Source organism: Leuresthes tenuis, unplaced genomic scaffold (assembly GCF_036924035.1).
Source record: "Leuresthes tenuis unplaced genomic scaffold, fLeuTen1.0.hap1 SCAF_20, whole genome shotgun sequence".
Classification (NCBI taxonomy): domain Eukaryota; kingdom Metazoa; phylum Chordata; class Actinopteri; order Atheriniformes; family Atherinopsidae; genus Leuresthes; species Leuresthes tenuis.
This window is the reverse complement of record NW_027325374.1, coordinates 320,488-339,786: the sequence shown is the minus strand read 5'-3', so window position 1 is coordinate 339,786 and position 19,299 is coordinate 320,488. Positions and strand designations below refer to the sequence as shown.

Here is a 19,299-nt window from a genome sequence, read left to right as displayed (position 1 = left end):
CGGATCGGGATTCGGACCTGAATGTGGCAGAACATCTTTCTCCAAATGGACATGGTTCTGATTTCAGGAACAAACTCGTGAACAGAACTCCTGAGCTCTGGTTCGGTTCACTGGCAGTAAAGTTGGACCTGATGATGGTAGAATGAATCACCTCCTGTCATCAGGAGAAAAGACCATTTGCATTCAGAACCTCTCCTGTCGGGTTACATGTAAACACAAGTAGAAAGAACCAGACCACTCCAGAACAACCCTGAGTCAACCCAGAACCCTGGATCTGACCGGGTCTGAATCAGTTTGCTGAGAACAAAGTGACATCATCTCATTTCGTACGATGAAAAATGTTTTTAATCTGAATTTGAAGTTTAAAACAACGTGAGACCTGGCCGGTTCTGTAGGATTTATTGAACGGTTCTGTTTAATGCTTCAGAGGTGGTTCTGAGAACCAGCAGTCACATTAGCAGTAAAGAGTCTGTTCCATCCAGCCACGTTGACCCGGTTCTGCCTGTCCAGCACCACCCCTCTGTTAGTGGGTGTAAGCCGCCGTGGACCAGGGGGCGGGGTCAGAAGTGGACCGCCGTCAGCTGCTCGCTGTGTTCTGACATCATGCTGAGCCCTCGCTGCGGCGCTGGTGGTCCCTCCACTCCGTGATGAGGTGGTTGGCGACGGCGTGTCTGGGAGGCAGCCAGAGGACGGGGGGGTCACCAAACCTGGGCGGAGTCTTCACCTGCAAAGCGCTGGTGATTTCCTCCGGGGTGAACCAGCGAGCATCCTCCAGCTCTGAGTGGTCCACGTCCAGCTGTGTAGGAACCACAGCAGGTCACATGACCAGCAGAACGATCACAAAGATGCGAGAAAGCACCTGTGAGAGTGTGTGGGGCTCACCTGTGAGTGGGCGGGGCTTACGGTGGCGTGGAAACCCAGCATGAAGGAACTGTGAGGAAACGGCCAGTGCTGCGACGAGCTGTAGGAGATGCTCCGGACCTCCAGACCCACCTCCTCGGCCACCTCCCTGCACAGGGCCTCCTCCAGAGTCTCCCCTGAAACCAGAACCAGTCCGATACATCAGAACCAGTCAGATACACCAGAACCAGTCAGATACATCAGAACCAGTCAGATACACCAGAACCAGTCAGATACACCAGAACCAGTCAGATACATCAGAACCAGTCAGATACACCAGAACCAGTCAGATACGCCAGAACCAGTCAGATACATCAGAACCAGTCAGATACATCAGAACCAGTCAGATACACCAGAACCAGTCAGATACATCAGAACCAGTCAGATACACCAGAACCAGTCAGATACATCAGAACCAGTCAGATACACCAGAACCAGTCAGATACATCAGTGATGGTTCTGTCAGGACGAGTGTGACCACCCATCTGGTTAGGACAATAACCCTAACCAGAGGAATACCAGAACCAACTGAACGTTCCGTCAGCTCTGACTCATGCAGTTTAGAAGGATGAGGATGCAGGTGACATACAGCTGTCTCACAACAGGTGATACTCAGGTGTGTCAACAGGTGACTGACCCATGTCACAGAAACCGGCCAGAGCGCTGTACAACCCCTGAGGAAAAGATGCCTGACGGCCCAATAGACACCGCTTTCCATCAGACACCAAGACGATCACCACCGGAGACATCTGCAGGGAAACAGTCAGAAAACAGTTAGAAAACGGTTAGAAAACAGTTAGAAAACGGTTAGAAAACAGTTAGAAAACAGTTAGAAAACGGTTAGAAAACAGTTAGAAAACGGTTAGAAAACAGTTAGAAAACGGTTAGAAAACAGTTAGAAAACAGTTAGAAAACGGTTAGAAAATAGTTAGAAAACAGTTAGAAAACGGCTAGAAAACGTTTAGACAACTGTTAGAAAACAGTCAGAAAACAGTTAGAAAACTGTTAGAAAACAGTTAGAAAACGGTTAGAAAACGATTAGAAAACAGTTAGAAAACAGTTAGAAAACGGTTAGAAAACAGTTAGAAAACAGTTAGAAAACGGTTAGAAAACGATTAGAAAACAGTCAGAAAACAGTTAGAAAACGGTTAGAAAACGATTAGAAAACAGTCAGAAAACTGTTAGAAAACGGCTAGAAAACGTTTAGACAACTGTTAGAAAACAGTCAGAAAACAGTTAGAAAACTGTTAGAAAACAGTTAGAAAACGGTTAGAAAACAGTTAGAAAACAGTTAGAAAACGGTTAGAAAATAGTTAGAAAACAGTTAGAAAACGGCTAGAAAACGGCTAGAAAACGTTTAGAAAACGTTTAGACAACTGTTAGAAAACAGTCAGAAAACAGTTAGAAAACTGTTAGAAAACAGTTAGAAAACGGTTAGAAAACAGTTAGAAAACAGTCAGAAAACAGTTAGAAAACTGTTAGAAAACAGTTAGAAAACGGTTAGAAAACGATTAGAAAACAGTTAGAAAACAGTTAGAAAACGGTTAGAAAACAGTTAGAAAACGATTAGAAAACAGTCAGAAAACAGTTAGAAAACGGTTAGAAAACGATTAGAAAACAGTCAGAAAACTGTTAGAAAACTGTTAGAAAACGTTTAGACAACTGTTAGAAAACAGTCAGAAAACAGTTAGAAAACTGTTAGAAAACAGTTAGAAAATGGTCAGAAAACAGTCAGAAAACGGTTAGAAAACTGTTAGAAAACAGTTAGAAAATGGTTAGAAAACAGTTAGAAAACAGTTAGAAAACGGTTAGAAAACAGTTAGAAAACGGTTAGAAAACGGTTAGAAAACGGTTAGAAAACAGTTAGAAAACGGTTAGAAAACAGTCAGAAAACGGTCAGAAAACTGTTAGAAAACAGTTAGAAAACGGTTAGAAAATAGTTAGAAAACAGTTAGAAAACGGTTAGAAAACAGTTAGAAAATGGTCAGAAAACAGTTAGAAAACGGTTAGAAAACAGTCAGAAAGCGGTTAGAAAACAGTTAGAAACGGTTAGAAAACAGTTAGAAAACAGTCAGAAAACATTCAGAAAACGGTCAGAAAATATTCAGAAAACGGTTAGAAAACATTCAGAAAACGGTTAGAAAACAGTTAGAAAACAGTCAGAAAACATTCAGAAAACGGTTAGAAAACAGTTAGAAAACAGTCAGAAAACATTCAGAAAACGGTTAGAAAACATTCAGAAAACAGTTAGAAAACAGTCAGAAAACAGTCAGAAAACATTCAGAAAACGGTTAGAAAACAGTTAGAAAACAGTCAGAAAACATTCAGAAAACGGTTAGAAAACATTCAGAAAACGGTCAGTAAACAGTTCTGATCAATTTTTGACTTAGTCCAGGTTATTTTTCGTTTATCACCTTTGGGTAGTAGACGATAGAACTGCTGCTGCAGACCCTCTGACTGCCAGCCTGGTTCCGGTGGGTCGGCTGGCCTGTAGCACTACAGAACCTGTTAGTCTGATGCCAGCGTAGCAGAGCCTGAGCCTGCAGGACAGACAGGTGTCAGAACCAGAACATGGACTGGATCACATAGACGAAAGCTTTCCAGCTATAGTGACTCACCTTAGCCACGAGGGGCGCCTCTGGTCCTGGCAGAAGAAAGAAGGCTTTCCTCAGATCTACGAAGGCTCCCTGACACTCTTCAGCTACTGCTGCCTGGTCCAGTTCTCCTGAACACAGACCAAAATCATCATAATCTACAAAATGTACAGACATTCTCCAACACATTAATCCAAATTTAATCTATTCTTACCAACATCCAGACAGAACTGAGTTTGGTTCTGTTCAGAACAGCCAATCAGAACCGACTCCTTCAGCAGAGATCCGTCGGAGCCAAATCTCTTCAGGACTGACTGCAAATCTGAAACAACAACACAACATTGCTGTTTGAGTCTGGCACTGATTTGAGCCTGATGCTGAAATCTACCTCTGCCTCTGGACTGGTTCTTTGTTTCAGTATCTGTGGTTCTGGTCTTGGTTCTGAGATTCAGTACCTGAGCAGGTGAGAGTGACGGGTCTGAGGGTTTCTGTGTCGGTGCGCTGCAGCAGAGGACTCAGGTGGTGGAAGAGGAAGATGTGACCTTTCTGCAGCGCTGTGACACATGCCTCATCATCCTCCTTCAGCCTGTTCACGTACCTGAGAGGACGGATCAATAATTAATCAATCAAGTCATCGATCAGTCAGCCAATCTGTCAGTAGGATGCCTGTGAGCTCCTGAACCTCATCCTGGACACGAAGTCTGAGCAGCAGCGGGTCATTTCGCGTTGACTGGAGGAGAAAAGGATCCTCAAAGGTCTGAGCAGGGCGGCCATTTTGGGCTGGAGAACTGGTTTGGTCTGGCTCTACTGCCTGCAGACAGAGAACAGGGAACAGTGGAACCTGCTGAAGGAACAAAAACTGTAGAGAGTCCTGAGCAGATTAACAGTTCACACAGAAAACACAGATCTGTATAATGACTCCATCCCAGAACAGCGCCGCCCTGCTGGCAGCCTGCTGCAGCAGCTCTGGACCGACTGAGTCTTTCTTTCATCTTCAGATTTTTTACTGAGCTTTCTTCTGTGAAAACACAGATTTCTGAAACATGTTTCTGAGATGGTTTGATGCTGTGCTACTGGAAGGACTCTGGTCACTTTGAACATCTGCTATGATGCATAACCACGGCAACAGGTAAGTTATTGCCCTGTTGGAGCAGCTAACTGAGCTTTGCAAAACCCAAGTAATGCCTGGAAATAGACCCCAAATCAAGATGAGCTGAAGAGGAGACATCTTGAATGCAGAGCAAGAACAAAATGGAGGAAAAGGAGGAAGTTTAAACCATTTCCTCCCCTGGACCTGGCTGCAGGAACAGCTCTAACAGCTCTCTGCTCAGCTTTAAGACTATCCGGGCAGACAGAGACTGCAGACAGAGCGCTAACAGTAAAGGAGGAGGATCACAGAGCTGGTTAACAACAGATGGTGGAATCCTGGACCTGGCTGCAGGAACAACTCTAACAGCTCTCTGCTCAGCTTTAAGACTATCCGGGCAGACAGAGACTGCAGACAGAGCGCTAACAGTAAAGGAGGAGGATCACAGAGCTGGTTAACAACAGATGGTGGAATCCTGGACCTGGCTGCAGGAACAGCTCTAACAGCTCTCTGCTCAGCTTTAAGACTATCCGGGCAGACAGAGACTGCAGACAGAGCGCTAACAGTAAAGGAGGAGGATCACAGAGCTGGTTAACAACAGATGGTGGAATCCTGGACCTGGCTGCAGGAACAGCTCTAACAGCTCTCTGCTCAGCTTTAAGACTATCCGGGCAGACAGAGACTGCAGACAGAGCGCTAACAGTAAAGGAGGAGGATCACAGAGCTGGTTAACAACAGATGGTGGAATCCTGGAGCGTCTCTGCAGCCCAGATGTTGAACTGCTGGCTGTGAGTTTCTGTCTCAGTTCACCTGAGTTACCTGCTGACGCTGTGTGTGACATCATCAGCTGAGTTGTTGCTAAGCTACAGAAACAACAGCCCAACCACTGATGGAGACCTCTGAAGGTTCCTACCTTCCTCTCTGCTGCACTTCAGCTGATTTATATTTTATTTTGTTCTCTGTAACAGCAGCTGATCTTTAATAATAACTCATGCAGCAGGGACACATCCCTCAGTCTTTAACCAGCTGTGAACATCTGGTTCTGTCAGTAAGTTTGTTTACATGTTCAACCACACACACGCACAGAAACACGCACACGCACAATGACACAAATGTTCCAGTTATCTGTTAGTTTGTGTGAAACCTTGAAAACATCTGTCCGAGCTCAAAGTTGGACACGTGTGTGGTTAGAAAGTCCGGATCAGTCATCAAATCAGTTCCAATCAGATTCAGAATGCAGTCAGGTGTGAATTGACCGCATGTGCGCGCGTGTGCGTGCCAGCTACCGACAGATACTGTACGGTTTCTGTCAGGGCTGACCTCTTCTTCTTCTTCTTCTTCTTGCTACTCCTCTTCTTCTTCTTCGTCCTCTGCTGCTTCTTCTTCTTCTTCTTCTTCTTCGTCGGCAGGATGTGCAACTCTGCCACCTGTTGGAACCGAGCCATTGTTTTTATTTCTTTTGATTTACTTAGATGTTATTGTTTATTATTTATTGTGTGTTGAAACGCTGGGAACTATGACTATGAAGTCAACAGAATTCGGATCGTTTCAGTGTGACACCAACAGAACCAGCAGTCGAACCCTGGAAAGATTTGACCCAATATGCCAGACCGCGCTGAGGCGAGATGTCTCTTTTTCGAGGTTCTTGGAATGCAACATTGTGCCTACTGTATTATGACTCAAGCTCCCATGATGCCTTTCGGCCGAGCCCTCGTGTAGTATCGGCGACATGTCGGTGTTTATGGACCTGAACGTGTTGTTTTCTGCGGACAGGAGCAGACTGCAGAGCGTGGTGGAGACCGCCGCTCACCGTAAGTCTCCGCAGCCTGAAACCAACACCTTCACAGCCGAAGTTCTGCACCGGACGTGGCAGTGCCGCCTCTGTCAGAACCGGGACCCAACCAGCAGCGCTGTGGGTCCACCGCAGTGTCGGCGCCTGTATCAGATAAGAACAATCCCTGAGAACATTCAGAGCAGCTTTCTTTATTATTCGGGCAGTCAGACTCACCTGTGTAGTTCTACCATGAAAACAGCACCAGAACCAGAACCGGCTTTTACATAATAGTTGAACACTGACACAGCTGTTTGTTTAACTTACTGAAACCAGGTAACTAGCAGTAACGGGACTTCAGACATCAGGTGGACTGTGTTTTAAGTAGTGTGTCTGTGTTACTCCAACAGTGGGTTTCTCCACCATCGCCATTAACTACGTGTTTGAGCCCACTACCAAGAAGAAACAGGTGAGTTCACCTGCTGCGCTGCATTCAAGAACAGCAGGAAAACACACTGTCACACACTAACCATTGTTACTCTGATTAAGCAGTTTTAGCTGCCTGTAAACCCCCAGATGTTCCCCAGTTGTACCCAAGTTGTACTCCAGCTGTACCCCAGATGTACTCCAGCTGTACCCCAGATGTACTCCAGCTGTACCCCAGTTGTACCCCAGATGTACTCCAGCTGTACCCAAGTTGTACTCCAGCTGTACCCCAGATGTACTCCAGCTGTACCCCAGATGTACCCAAGTTGTACTCCAGCTGTACTCCAGTTGTACCCAAGTTGTACTCCAGTTGTACCCAAGTTGTACTCCAGCTGTAGTCCAGCTGTACCCCAGTTGTACCCAAGTTGTACTCCAACTGTACCCCAATTGTACCCAAGTTGTACCCCAGCTGTACTCCAGCTGAACCCAAGATGTACCCCAGATGTACCCAAGTTGTACTCCAGCTGTACCCAAGTTGTACCCCAGATGTACCCAAGTTGTACTCCAGCTGTACCCCAGTTGTACTCCAGCTGTACCCCAGTTGTACCCCAGTTGTACTTCAGTTGTACCCCAGTTGTACTCCAGCTGTACCCCAGATGCACTTCAGCTGTACCCCAGCTGTACTCCAGCTGTACTCCAGTTGTACCCAAGCTGTACTCCAGCTGTACTCCATCTGTACCCCAGTTGTACTCCAGCTGTACCCCAGTTGTACCCCAGATGTACCCAAGTTGTACCCCAGTTGTACTCCAGCTGTACCCCAGATGCACTTCAGCTGTACCCCAGCTGTACTCCAGCTGTACTCCAGCTGTACCCCAGTTGTACCCAAGTTGTACCCCAGATGTACTTCAGCTGTACCCCAGATGTACTCCAGCGGTACCCCAGCTGTACCCAAGTTGTACCCAAGTTGTAACCCAGCTGTACCCCAGTTGTACCCAAGTTGTACCCCAGTTGTACCCCAGATGTACTCCAGCGGTACCCCAGCTGTACCCCAGTTGTACCCAAGTTGTACCCCAGTTGTACTTCAGCTGTACCCCAGTTGTAACCCAGCTGTACCCCAGTTGTACCCAAGTTGTACCCCAGTTGTACTCCAGTTGTACCCCAGTTGTACCCCAGCTGTACCCCAGTTGTACCCCAGCTGTACCCCAGTTGTACCCAAGTTGTACCCAAGTTGTACCCCAGCTGTACCCCAGCTGTACTCCAGCTGTACCCCAGTTGTACCCCAGTTGTACCCTAGCTGTGCCCCAGCTCTACGGTGCTCTCTATAGAAACTTGACCATGACCTAACCCGCGACCCTATTCAATAGTGATGCATCAGATCACCAGTTATTGATAATTTATATATAGACAACTTCTGATGATTAATCACTGATCAGTAAACAAAACTTTGTCTGTGATTTACCTGCAGTTTTTACTTTTTACATCTGCTTGTTTCCTCTCTACAGGAAGTCCCCACTCCTACGCCGATCAATGAGCTGATTGATCAGCTGCCTGTGGTTCAAGGCCGCTCTCGACCAATCAGAGTTCTGAATAGGCTGACGGTGGTGATGTCAGACTCCAGTCACTTTGTGAGTTTTGGTCAGAGCCTATAGATCGATAACCTGAGAGGTGAGTGTCTGTTGGCATCCGATCACGTCATCTTTTGTCTGCGTCTGTGTGTGAGTTTAGAGGCCGAATGCTCCAGAGTATCGTCGCTTTGACCTCCTCGCTGTGCAGCCGACCACCGAGAAACTGTTTCATGTGAGCTTCACTGACACTCTATTCATCTCATGACAAACGAGCGAAAACAAACGAGTCTTACAACGACAACAAAGAAAAGAAAAAAGTCAGAGTTACAAAACCGAAAAATGAAAGAACAGCAACCAGGATTTAAGAATGCTGTACTGTGACACCTGAATGCATCCCTCTGAGAACTCTGTGGGACTTTAACAGAACTGTGGGACTCTGTTTCCAGGCGGCCTGCATGCTGTTCGAGGTCGACATCGTCTGCATCTCAGTGACGGAGAAACTGCCCTTCTTCTTCAAGAGAGCGCCGATCAACGGGGTGACGACACACACTTTATTGTTGTGTTGACTACACCTTACTGTCCTGACCCGGACCCAGAGTCCTGACCCGGACCCAGAGTCCAGACCCAGAGTCCAGACCCAGAGTCCAGACCCAGAGTCCAGACCCAGAGTCCAGACCCGGACCCAGAGTCCTGACCCAGACCCAGAGTCCAGACCCAGACCCAGAGTCCCGACCCGGACCCAGAGTCCAGACCCAGAGTCCAGACCCAGAGTCCAGACCCAGAGTCCAGACCCGGACCCAGAGTCCAGACCCAGACCCTGACCCGGACCCAGAGTCCTGACCCAGACCCAGAGTCCAGAGTCCAGACCCAGACCCGGACCCAGAGTCCTGACCCAGACCCAGAGTCCAGACCCAGAGTCCAGACCCAGAGTCCAGACCCAGACCCAGAGTCCTGACCCAGACCCAGAGTCCAGACCCAGACCCAGAGTCCCGACCCGGACCCAGAGTCCAGACCCAGAGTCCAGACCCAGAGTCCAGACCCGGACCCAGAGTCCAGACCCAGACCCTGACCCGGACCCAGAGTCCTGACCCAGACCCAGAGTCCAGACCCAGACCCAGACCCGGACCCAGAGTCCTGACCCAGACCCAGAGTCCAGACCCAGACCCAGACCCAGAGTCCAGACCCAGACCCAGACCCAGAGTCCAGACCCAGACCCAGACCCAGAGTCCAGACCCAGACCCAGAGTCCAGACCCAGACCCTGACCCGGACCCAGAGTCCTGACCCGGACCCAGAGTCCAGACCCAGACCCAGACCCTGACCCAGAGTCCTGACCCGGACCCAGAGTCCTGACCCAGACCCAGAGTCCAGACCCAGACCCAGAGTCCAGACCCAGAGTCCTGATCAACAGTTCTGCAGCTTTCTGAATCTCTTTCACAGTTTTTCTTTGGATATTTTCTGCTTTTTCCCTCATCTTCAGTTCTTGTTCCTGAGCATTTTCAGTGTTTTTTCTTTGTTCAGCCACTTAACTCTGACCTTTGACCCATTCAGGCAGAAAAAAGGCTCCTAACTCAAGGGATGAACCAGTGTTGTGTCGACACAGAACAGACAACTTAGCAAAGAAGCCATTTTAAACTGGATCTTTAGGCACTTTGTTACCAGCAGCCTGTCACAAAGACACATCATTTGTTCCCATTTCTTTAGCTGCATCTATGAAAAACAGCAAAGAAAACACAGTTTGACAGACAGAAAATAGGATTTCTGCAGCAAGTGGACTGAAAATCAGTGGCAACAGGTCTTATGGAGGGATGAATCCTCCCCAGAGCCCGGACCTCAACATTATTGAAGCAGTGTGGGATCATCTGACAGAGAACGGAACAAAAGGCAGCCCACATCCAAAGAAGAGCTTTGGGATGTCCTTCAAGAAGCCTGGAGAACTATTCCTGAAGACTCCTTAAAGAAATGACACAAAGCTTGTGTGTGTTGGCAGGCCATAGACAGAGGTGTGGTATTCGAGGTATCGTACTCCGCCGCCATCAGAGACGCCACCATGAGGCGCTACACGATCGCCAACGCCGTGTGTCTGATGGAGAGCTGCAAAGGAAAGGTGTGTGATTGGTGCACAGCAGCAGGATGTCACCTCAGTAGTGTTGGCCAGATGTGCTGTGTGACATCATCACTGACATCACAGATGTAACCTGGAAGGTGTTTGTGTCTTTCAGAATGTGATCCTGTCCAGTGCAGCTGAGAAGGTCAGTGATCGATCTGTGGTCTCCTTCTCCGCCTTTCCTCTGCACTGCATGCTGGGAGTTTGGCTGTGTGTGTTTGTGGGGTTACGGTGTGAGTCTGGGACGTTTGGACTGTAATTTTCTTCTTTTCTAAAAGGTGAGAGGTTTGTAAAATAGAGCAGTGGCGATCGTGTTCACAGAATACTGGCATCCCTCTCTGCTGAGGGTGGCCTCCGTCAGACAGGCGGCTAATCCACAGAACCCCCCCATTCCTCAGCAAAAAGCTGAGCAGACAGAGGGGGGCACCTTAACCGGAGCCCCGCTAACTGAAGGTCAGAGAGCAGTAAAAGCCAGACGAGGTCAAGCACTGGTGCTAAGAAACAAACATGAGTCTCACAGGATGAAGCGAGAGGAAAGGGACAGTAGTGATTAGAATAGAGTCGGCACTGGAAGTAAAGAGGGAAATAAAGAGGTATGATGCTGAGGTGAATGATGGACAGACAGAGCAGAGGGATTAGTGGTTCCAACCAGAGCTGTTTCTGTGATGATCAACACCTGCTGGAAGATGATGCGTCTTGTGACATATTCATTGGAAGAGATGAACTCCTTCCTGGATGAGGCAGACAGTCTGATGATGACAGATCTGTTTGTTCGGTTCAGAGAAGCAGCTGAGCGAGCAAAAAAGATTCAATAAAATACTGAGTGAACTTTTCCTGGAGCAGCGTCATTAAACACGTGGAGGCGGGCCAGAGATAGGCGAGCTATGAGCTGAGCTCCCGACAGGAGACACGGCACCAACCCTAAAACAAAAAGGTGCAGCTGAGTATGGGTGGTGTTCTCATCTGTATGGGTGGTGTTTTCATCTGTATGGGTGGTGTTTTCATCTGTTTGGGTGGTGTTTTCATCCGTTTGGGTGGTGTTTTCATCTGTTTGGGTGGTGTTTTCATCTGTATGGGTGGTGTTTTCATCTGTTTGGGTGGTGTTTTCATCCGTTTGGGTGGTGTTTTCATCTGTTTGGGTGGTGGTTTCATCCGTTTGGGTGGTGTTTTCATCTGTTTGGGTGGTGTTTTCATCTGTTTGGGTGGTGTTTTCATCTGTTTGGGTGGTGTTTTCATCTGTTTGGGTGGTGTTTTCATCTGTTTGGGTGGTGTTTTCATCCGTGTGGGTGGTGTTTTCATCTGTTTGGGTGGTGTTTTCATCTGTATGAGTGGTGTTTTCATCTGTTTGGGTGGTGTTTTCATCTGTTTGGGTGGTGTTTTCATCTGTTTGGGTGGTGTTTTCATCTGTATGGGTGGTGTTTTCATCTGTTTGGGTGGTGTTTTCATCTGTTTGGGTGGTGTTTTCATCTGTATGGGTGGTGTTCTCATCTGTATGAGTGGTGTTTTCATCTGTTTGGGTGGTGTTTTCATCCGTTTGGGTGGTGTTTTCATCTGTTTGGGTGGTGTTCTCATCTGTTTGGGTGGTGTTTTCATCTGTTTGGGTGGTGTTTTCATCTGTTTGGGTGGTGTTTTCATCTGTTTGGGTGGTGTTCTTTTTACTCTGTTATTATTTGTAAATGAGAATCCAATAAAGGATTGGTGAAAGGTCCTGCTTCTTACAGCTAATGGAGCTCGGTGCCTCGCCATGGTAACGTGTCGAGGTCATGTGATCTACAGTGTTTGAAGCGTGGCGGTCCTGCTTCAGAGCCTCGTGACCCTGTCGTTTTGGCCCTTTTGGGCCACTGTACTTCTCTAAACTGTTCTTTGTGTTTCCAGGCTCTGGAGCTCAGAGGACCGTATGATGTCACCAACCTGTATCCTTCAATCACCGATCAATATCAGTGTTGTTTTCGTCAACGATGACGGAATCATTTCGTTAGCGCCACTTTTTTTCATGTCGATGACGAGATAAACGTGGCTCTTTGATGACTGAAACATGACGAGACTTCGTGGACGAGAATGAACGTAAATGTTCGTGTTCTGTCAGACGTTTAAAGTGACTTCTGCTTATTGTGCGTGTTTAAATTCACCAATACTTTAGAAGAATGAATGAATGAACGTGTGCTATAGCTCTGTTAGCTCATAGCTCTGTTAGCTCATAGCTCTGTTAGCTCATAGCTGCTGTTAGCTCATAGCTCTGTTAGCTCATAGCTCTGTTAGCTCATAGCTGCTGTTAGCTCATAGCTGCTGTTAGCTCATAGCTCTGTTAGCTCATAGCTGCTGTGAGCTCATAGCTGCTGTTAGCTCATAGCTGCTGTTAGCTCATAGCTGCTGTTAGCTCATAGCTGCTGTTAGCTCATAGCTCTGTTAGCTCATAGCTCTGTTAGCTCATAGCTGCTGTTAGCTCATAGCTGCTGTTAGCTCATAGCTCTGTTAGCTCATAGCTGCTGTTAGCTCATAGCGCTGTTAGCTCATAGCTCTGTTAGCTCATAGCTGCTGTTAGCTCATAGCGCTGTTAGCTCATAGCTGCTGTTAGCTCATAGCGCTGTTAGCTCATAGCTCTGTTAGCTCATAGCTGCTGTTAGCTCATAGCTCTGTTAGCTCATAGCTGCTGTTAGCTCATAGCTCTGTTAGCTCATAGCTGCTGTGAGCTCATAGCTCTGTTAGCTCATAGCGCTGTTAGCTCATAGCTGCTGTTAGCTCATAGCTGCTGTTAGCTCATAGCTCTGTTAGCTCATAGCTGCTGTTAGCTCATAGCTGCTGTTAGCTCATAGCTGCTGTTAGCTCATAGCTCTGTTAGCTCATAGCTGCTGTTAGCTCATAGCTGCTGTTAGCTCATAGCTCTGTTAGCTCATAGCTGCTGTTAGGTCATAGCTGCTGTTAGCTCATAGCTGCTGTTAGCTCATAGCTGCTAAGGCTCAGCGTTTCAGTGTGAGTGTGTGTGTGTGTGTGTCAGTGTGTGTGTGTGTGTGTGTGTGTGTGTGTCAGTGTGTGTGTGTGTTGTGTTCCTGATGCGGCCCTCAGAGCGTTGCTGTTTGGTTTGTCAGACGGTGGCGCCAAAGAAGCCGTGTCCTCCACCTGCAGAGCTGCTCTGCTGCATGCAGGTTGGTTCTGACCCAGTAAAGTTCTGCTGATGCTCTCCTGTCAGGAGATCTCTGACCTCCGTGTGTGTGTGTGTTCAGAAACCAGGCAGACCGCCAGCGGCGCTGTGTTCACGGTGAGGAGCCAGCAGGAGACGCCACAGGACCCAGCAGTCTGTAAGTTTTCTCCCAGTTCGGTCCAGTTTGGTGAATCGAGTCCAAACGTCAGAATCAGAACACTGAGCTCTGGTCCACATCAGTGGACTGGACTCAGACCTTCCTCCTGCTCCGCCGGGACTCTGGTGGTTCTGGTTTGTCTTGCATGTCCTCAGCTTCTACTGGAGAGCGGACCCACCAGAACCACCACAGCTGGGGTTTGTAAATCTCTGGAGTCAGAACTCTCAGAACCTCACCGGACCCTTCATGCTCTCGTTCTGCAGCAGTCAGGTTGACCCATTTTCACCTCAGACTCAGCTGGTCCCTCTGGAACCAACTCAGTTCAGCCCAGATATTCGATCCTTGGGGACCGGGACGACGGCACGGAGACTGACCTCTGACCTCTGAGGCGTTCTGTGGACTGGGTCCTGACCCGATGCAGACAGACGTTAACCTGCAGTGGCGTTCAGACCTTTTGAAGGGCGAAAAAAAAAAAAAGGCACATTATCTAGAATAGAAAAAGACTTTATTCATCCCCCAGTGGGGGGGGATTAAATATAGCCTTAAAACAGACTACTCAGGTCTGCTGTCAGCATCCATGTGAACTGTGTGGATTTCACCGTTGGACTGTCACTGATGTTCTATTAACTGTTAACCTGAGCTCTGTGTTCACTTGTAAAGGTGAGGCGCCCGCAGCCAAGAAGGCCAAAGCCACCTGAGGGAGGACGACCCGGAGGGGGGGCCATTCAGAGTTCTTCTTCTGCTTTAGTTTTCAGTGGTCACATGTTAAGTTCTGATTTTGGGTCAATAAATGGTTTAAAAATGGACAGATGTTTGGTTTTAATTTAGACTCTGAGTCATGTGACCTGGCTGATCGTTGCTGCCGCCTGCCAGACAGAATTCTGGGTTTATCAGTTGCAATGAAACACACACACACAAGTTTTCTGTCAAACGTTTTATTTGAAATCAGTGTTCTGTGCAAATGCTGTCCTCTAATTGGTCAGCCCTGGAGTAGGAAGTGATGTCATCAAAAATAGCCCTCTGCAGGAAGCAGTTTTACATTCAGTGGGATTAAAGGTAAAAATCTGAAAATATGCCTCAAAAATAGAAAGGTACAAACAGGAAAGTGTTTTCTAAACGTTTGATCTTCAAATTGAATCACTTTGATGCCTCGTTAATCAGATTAATCAATACAGATTACAGATCAATAAACATGTTCAGTCCCTTTGAAACGAGCAAACTTAAACACCACAGAAGAAGAACTTTAAAAACTCCTAAATGAGGAGTAATCCTGAGAGCTCAGAGTCGGGGTTTAAAACACCCACTGAGTGATAGCCCTTTAATGTCAGAAAGAGACGATGAACGCCTCACGGGAGGTCAGAGGTCACAGCCAAGTCAGTGATTAACGAACAGCTGATGTAAAACTTCACACATTTTAAAGTGCTGCTTTCACTGCATGATGGACAGAACAGATTCAGCAATCAGATGATCATGAAGAGGAGGAGGGGGTCAACCTTTGCCTGATGGTGCGTTCAGGGACAGATTCAGGTGTTCAAACTGACTGAACTGTGGAGTCCATACCACATGTCTAAGTGTCCCTGAACACACCGCAGGTAAAGGAAGCAGACTGATGGATCAAAGTGTCAGGGTGACAGAGAGGCACCTGATTGGTCCTATCAGGTGTGGCCATGATGACATCATGAAGCAGAAATGTGATGGACGGCTAAGATACAACATCTGGACGGTTTCTTCATCCTCCTCCTCCTCCTCCTCCTCATGTTCGGCTCAGTGCCCCATGATGTGGCTGATGTGACCCTGAAATTAAAACAGACACTTAAACTACGACTCCCAGGATGCATTTCACTAGTAATCAGCCAATCACAGAGCAGCACATCCTGGCATCCTACCGGTTCTCCTCCGAGGCACCGGGGGCAGCAGAGCGAAGAAGGTCTGAGTCGGGCTGCACCAACCTGCGTGCACACACACACATCAATGGGTTTCCATAGCAACAGCAGCACTGCAAAGTGACTAAGCCATAGTCCAACAGCCTGAGAGTCTCAGAACAGCAGTTCTGACCCGGAACAGCAGTTCTGACCCGGAACAGACAGATGAAGTTCTGCAGATCAGATTTCATCGGGCCCGACGTCACTTCCTGTATGGATGGATCCTGATCAGTTAGATGATGGCGTCAGTGTGTAACAGCGTAGGTTTAGCTACATTCATGCTTGCTGACATCACACCTTCATACTTCCTGTTTCGCAGGCTGCAGCCAGTCTGTGACATCATCATCCTTCTTCTTCTTGTGTCTGCCTGCGGCCTGAAGCCGGTGTTTCTCTTTAGCAGCAACCGTCGGTGAGCTGGCTGCTGGCCACAGAGACTGCGGCACTGAACCAACGGGTTTGGGCCGGGTACTGATACAGGTGAGATAATAACACCGGATCAGAACCGCTGCGGATCACCTCTCAGCTGCTCTCAGACTGTTGGACTCTGTTAGGCACTGTTGTCATGACAACCGTCACTGACCTGTTGCTCCAGCTGCCGATTGGTCGCAGAGATGCAGTGGGACGTTTCCATTGGACTCTCAGACCCCTGAAGCTCCGCCTCCAAACACATCCGCTTCTGAAAGCAAACATCTTCATCATCATCATCCTCAGTTACTGTTGGCACACATCAGCTGGAACCAACAGGTGCCTCCAAGCGACCCGGTCGCCCTCCCCAGGGACCGGTCGCCCTCCCCAGGGACCCGGTCGCCCTCCCCAGGGACCGGTCGCCCTCTCCAGCGACCCGGTCTCCCTCCCCAGCGGCCCGGTCTCCCCTCCCCTGCGACCCGGTCGCCCTCCTCCCCAGCGACCCGGTCGCCCTCCCCAGGGACCGGTCGCCCTCCCCAGGGACCGGTCGCCCTCCTCCCCAGCGACCCGGTCTCCCCTCCCCAGGGACCGGTCGCCCTCCCCAGGGACCGGTCGCCCTCTCCAGCGACCCGGTCTCCCTCCCCAGCGGCCCGGTCTCCCCTCCCAGCGACCCGGTCTCCCTCCCCAGCGGCCCGGTCTCCCCTCCCCAGGGACCGGTCGCCCTCCCCAGGGACCCGGTCGCCCTCCCCAGGGACCGGTCGCCCTCTCCAGCGACCCGGTCTCCCTCCCCAGCGGCCCGGTCTCCCCTCCCAGCGACCCGGTCTCCCTCCCCAGGGACCCGGTCTCCCTCCCCAGCGGCCCGGTCTCCCCTCCCCAGGGACCGGTCGCCCTCCCCAGGGACCCGGTCGCCCTCCCCAGGGACCGGTCGCCCTCTCCAGCGACCCGGTCTCCCCTCCCAGCGACCCGGTCTCCCTCCCCAGCGACCCGGTCTCCCTCCCCAGCGGCCCGGTCTCCCCTCCCAGCGACCCGGTCTCCCTCCCCAGCGACCCGGTCTCCCTCCCCAGGGACCCGGTCGCCCTCCCCAGCGACCCGGTCTCCCTCCCCAGCGACTGAACCTGGTAAATAGAAACTTGGAACTCATCAGGTGTTTTAAACCCCACAAAGGAATCTGACTCCAGAACTCGTTCTTTATTTGTTGGACAGGAAAAAGAGCATGAAGCTAGCTGTCCGCCTGGCGCTGCTTTGACCGCGTCCCTCGGCTCATCGGGGCAGTTCCTGAAGGATGGATCAGACTCAGCTGCATATGAGGGAAATGTTGATGACACTGAATCTGCCTGCTGCACCGTCACCTTTGACCCTGACCACCAAACTAGCTAATCAGCACGAACTCAAATAATTTCACTCCACCTGAAGAGCTGCTTTCTGTGTTTTACTTTGAATTAGATCCAGGAATAAAATCTTCTCTGAATTTAACAATGTTTGTACCAGTCCATTTATTCCAGTCCACTGGTTCTAACATAAACTGCAAGTTTGAATATTTTCTTGTAGAGATAGATTTGTTACTATTCACTGATCATATTCAAGCATAATTCGTGGTTGTTTCATGGATCTGGTGCACGGCTCAATCTTAAAATCTCCATGGTTCTGATACATAGCAATAAGGAAAAAAAGTACTTTGGAAAAGCTGATATTTCACAAAACTGGTAAGTGCTGCCAGTGCTTAGAGTCCAATAATGGTGAAAATGAAAAGGTAACTTATTGATATATTTAACTTTGTAAAGTTAGCATCATTCACCTAAGTAACCTCGCGAAGCTAACACGAACTTTTCTCTTAAAAAATTTATTATTATTATGATTCAAAAGTAATCAAAGCACTTTCAGTTGTCAACCCCACAGCTCAAAAGCATTATTGACACGAAAATACATCCCATACAACGTCCGTTTACTCTGATATTTACCATGCAATAGCTCACACTGTTGGTGTGAACCGTTGGAACTATCGAGGCTTACGTGAAGCACGTGACAGCCCTGGCGGGAACATCAAAGCGTGTGGTAACTCTGTATAAAGTCTACAGCTCGGGACAGGTGTCTCACCGGTCTGCGGCTCCACGGCTCCGCCTCCGCCTCCAGGATCCGCCTCTTCGGCAGGTTAGCACACTGCATGCTAACGGCTAACCAGCCTGTAAACAGCCTGCTAGCGTCCAACGACGACCGGAAGCAGCCCGTTTCCCGCCTTCACAGAATAAACCCACCGGTTACTGGGGCAGGTCACCGATTAACTAGCTGCTAACTAGAAGCTGACTAACTACCCGCTCACTATTGCAGCTGTTGTTGTTGGCCGACCTTCTGTTGACCGGCAACATAAAAATTACAACAATCACCACTACACTTCCGGTACGAGTGTCACAATAAGAGTATGTGGTTGCGCATGGCACGTGTTCCGCGTGCGTGAATAACACACATCTTCTTTTTAAAGAGGTTTACAGAGAGTTGAAGAAGCATATTTAAAGCCAGTTCAAAGTGGTTTATGACTGAGATCAGTCCGTTAGTGGGCACCATCACACTGAATAATCATGTGAAAGTTTCCTCCACGAGCCACATAAAACTCAGCAGCTGTTCCCATTTTATCCAATCTTACGTTGCAGTCTGATTTGAGTTTCCACAAAAGACTACTCCGATGTTAACAAGCGGTCCTTCCGTGCTTTAACTTTGAAGTCAGCATTACTGGACCGGAGGCTACATTGTTGACGGACTGACATCACGTTGTTTACTTTTTCTCGCCTTACATTGTTTTACGTTTTTTCACGTCAGAGCAAAGCGGCCAATGAGAGCGACGGAAAACTCTCGCAAGATTTCGAAGCTTCGAGTTCAAACGTCAAAAATAGTTCTTTGATTTCTTGCATTTCTGAGAAACCGAAGTGAAAACTAACACCACTTCCGGTAAGACTGTAAGACCATAAAAAGTGCTGATCTGCGGTCAGTTTGGTGCTGCAGTAAGAGAAAGTGAACAGCAGGGGGCGGCAGAGACATACATATCTAAAACAGCTTCATCTGTTTAAAGTTATAAAAGTACAAGGTTTATCTAAATTATCTGTATGTTTACAGGATCATAAAGTCAGTAGGAACCAGACATTTTAAACCCACTTCATACAAAAACTGTTCAAAATAAGACAAAGTGACATCATCACACTGTGTTTGATCAAAAATGTGGATTTTATTTCTAAATCA

The 19,299-nt window shown here is 48.4% G+C and overlaps 3 protein-coding genes across 5 annotated transcripts; 1 reads left to right on the top strand and 2 right to left on the bottom strand.

Annotated features, from left to right (window-relative positions):
• Nucleotides 1–387: 387 nt before the first annotated feature.
• Nucleotides 388–6,174, bottom strand: nudt13 (nudix (nucleoside diphosphate linked moiety X)-type motif 13). 3 transcript variants are annotated; one of them, XM_072372955.1, is made up of 9 exons: nt 5,726–6,174; nt 4,177–4,305; nt 3,950–4,092; nt 3,709–3,816; nt 3,519–3,625; nt 3,315–3,440; nt 1,538–1,649; nt 883–1,037; nt 388–796 (listed from the first exon to the last, which is right to left on the bottom strand). In XM_072372955.1, the coding sequence occupies exons 2-9, from the start codon at nt 4,266–4,268 to the stop codon at nt 602–604; spliced, it is 1,038 nt and encodes a 345-aa protein (XP_072229056.1). In that variant the 5' UTR covers nt 4,269–4,305; nt 5,726–6,174; the 3' UTR covers nt 388–601. The 3 variants fall into 3 exon arrangements, with proteins under 3 accessions (XP_072229056.1, XP_072229058.1, XP_072229057.1); XM_072372957.1 differs by having other exon boundaries at nt 5,902–6,174; XM_072372956.1 differs by lacking the exon at nt 5,726–6,174 and having other exon boundaries at nt 4,177–4,807.
• A 76-nt stretch (nt 6,175–6,250) lies between these two features.
• Nucleotides 6,251–14,548, top strand: rpp30 (ribonuclease P/MRP 30 subunit). Its single transcript, XM_072372958.1, has 11 exons — nt 6,251–6,392; nt 6,763–6,821; nt 8,281–8,403; nt 8,504–8,575; nt 8,790–8,879; nt 10,332–10,448; nt 10,564–10,593; nt 12,324–12,361; nt 13,512–13,591; nt 13,670–13,744; nt 14,405–14,548. Exons 1-11 carry the CDS (start codon nt 6,311–6,313, stop codon nt 14,440–14,442), a joined length of 804 nt encoding a protein of 267 aa, XP_072229059.1. The 5' UTR covers nt 6,251–6,310; the 3' UTR covers nt 14,443–14,548.
• Nucleotides 14,549–14,663: 115 nt separating this feature from the next.
• Nucleotides 14,664–18,456, bottom strand: LOC140278071 (uncharacterized). Its single transcript, XM_072372959.1, has 4 exons — nt 18,166–18,456; nt 16,247–16,342; nt 15,631–15,693; nt 14,664–15,538 (listed from the first exon to the last, which is right to left on the bottom strand). The coding sequence occupies exons 1-4, from the start codon at nt 18,232–18,234 to the stop codon at nt 15,509–15,511; spliced, it is 258 nt and encodes an 85-aa protein (XP_072229060.1). The 5' UTR covers nt 18,235–18,456; the 3' UTR covers nt 14,664–15,508.
• Nucleotides 18,457–19,299: the final 843 nt, after the last annotated feature.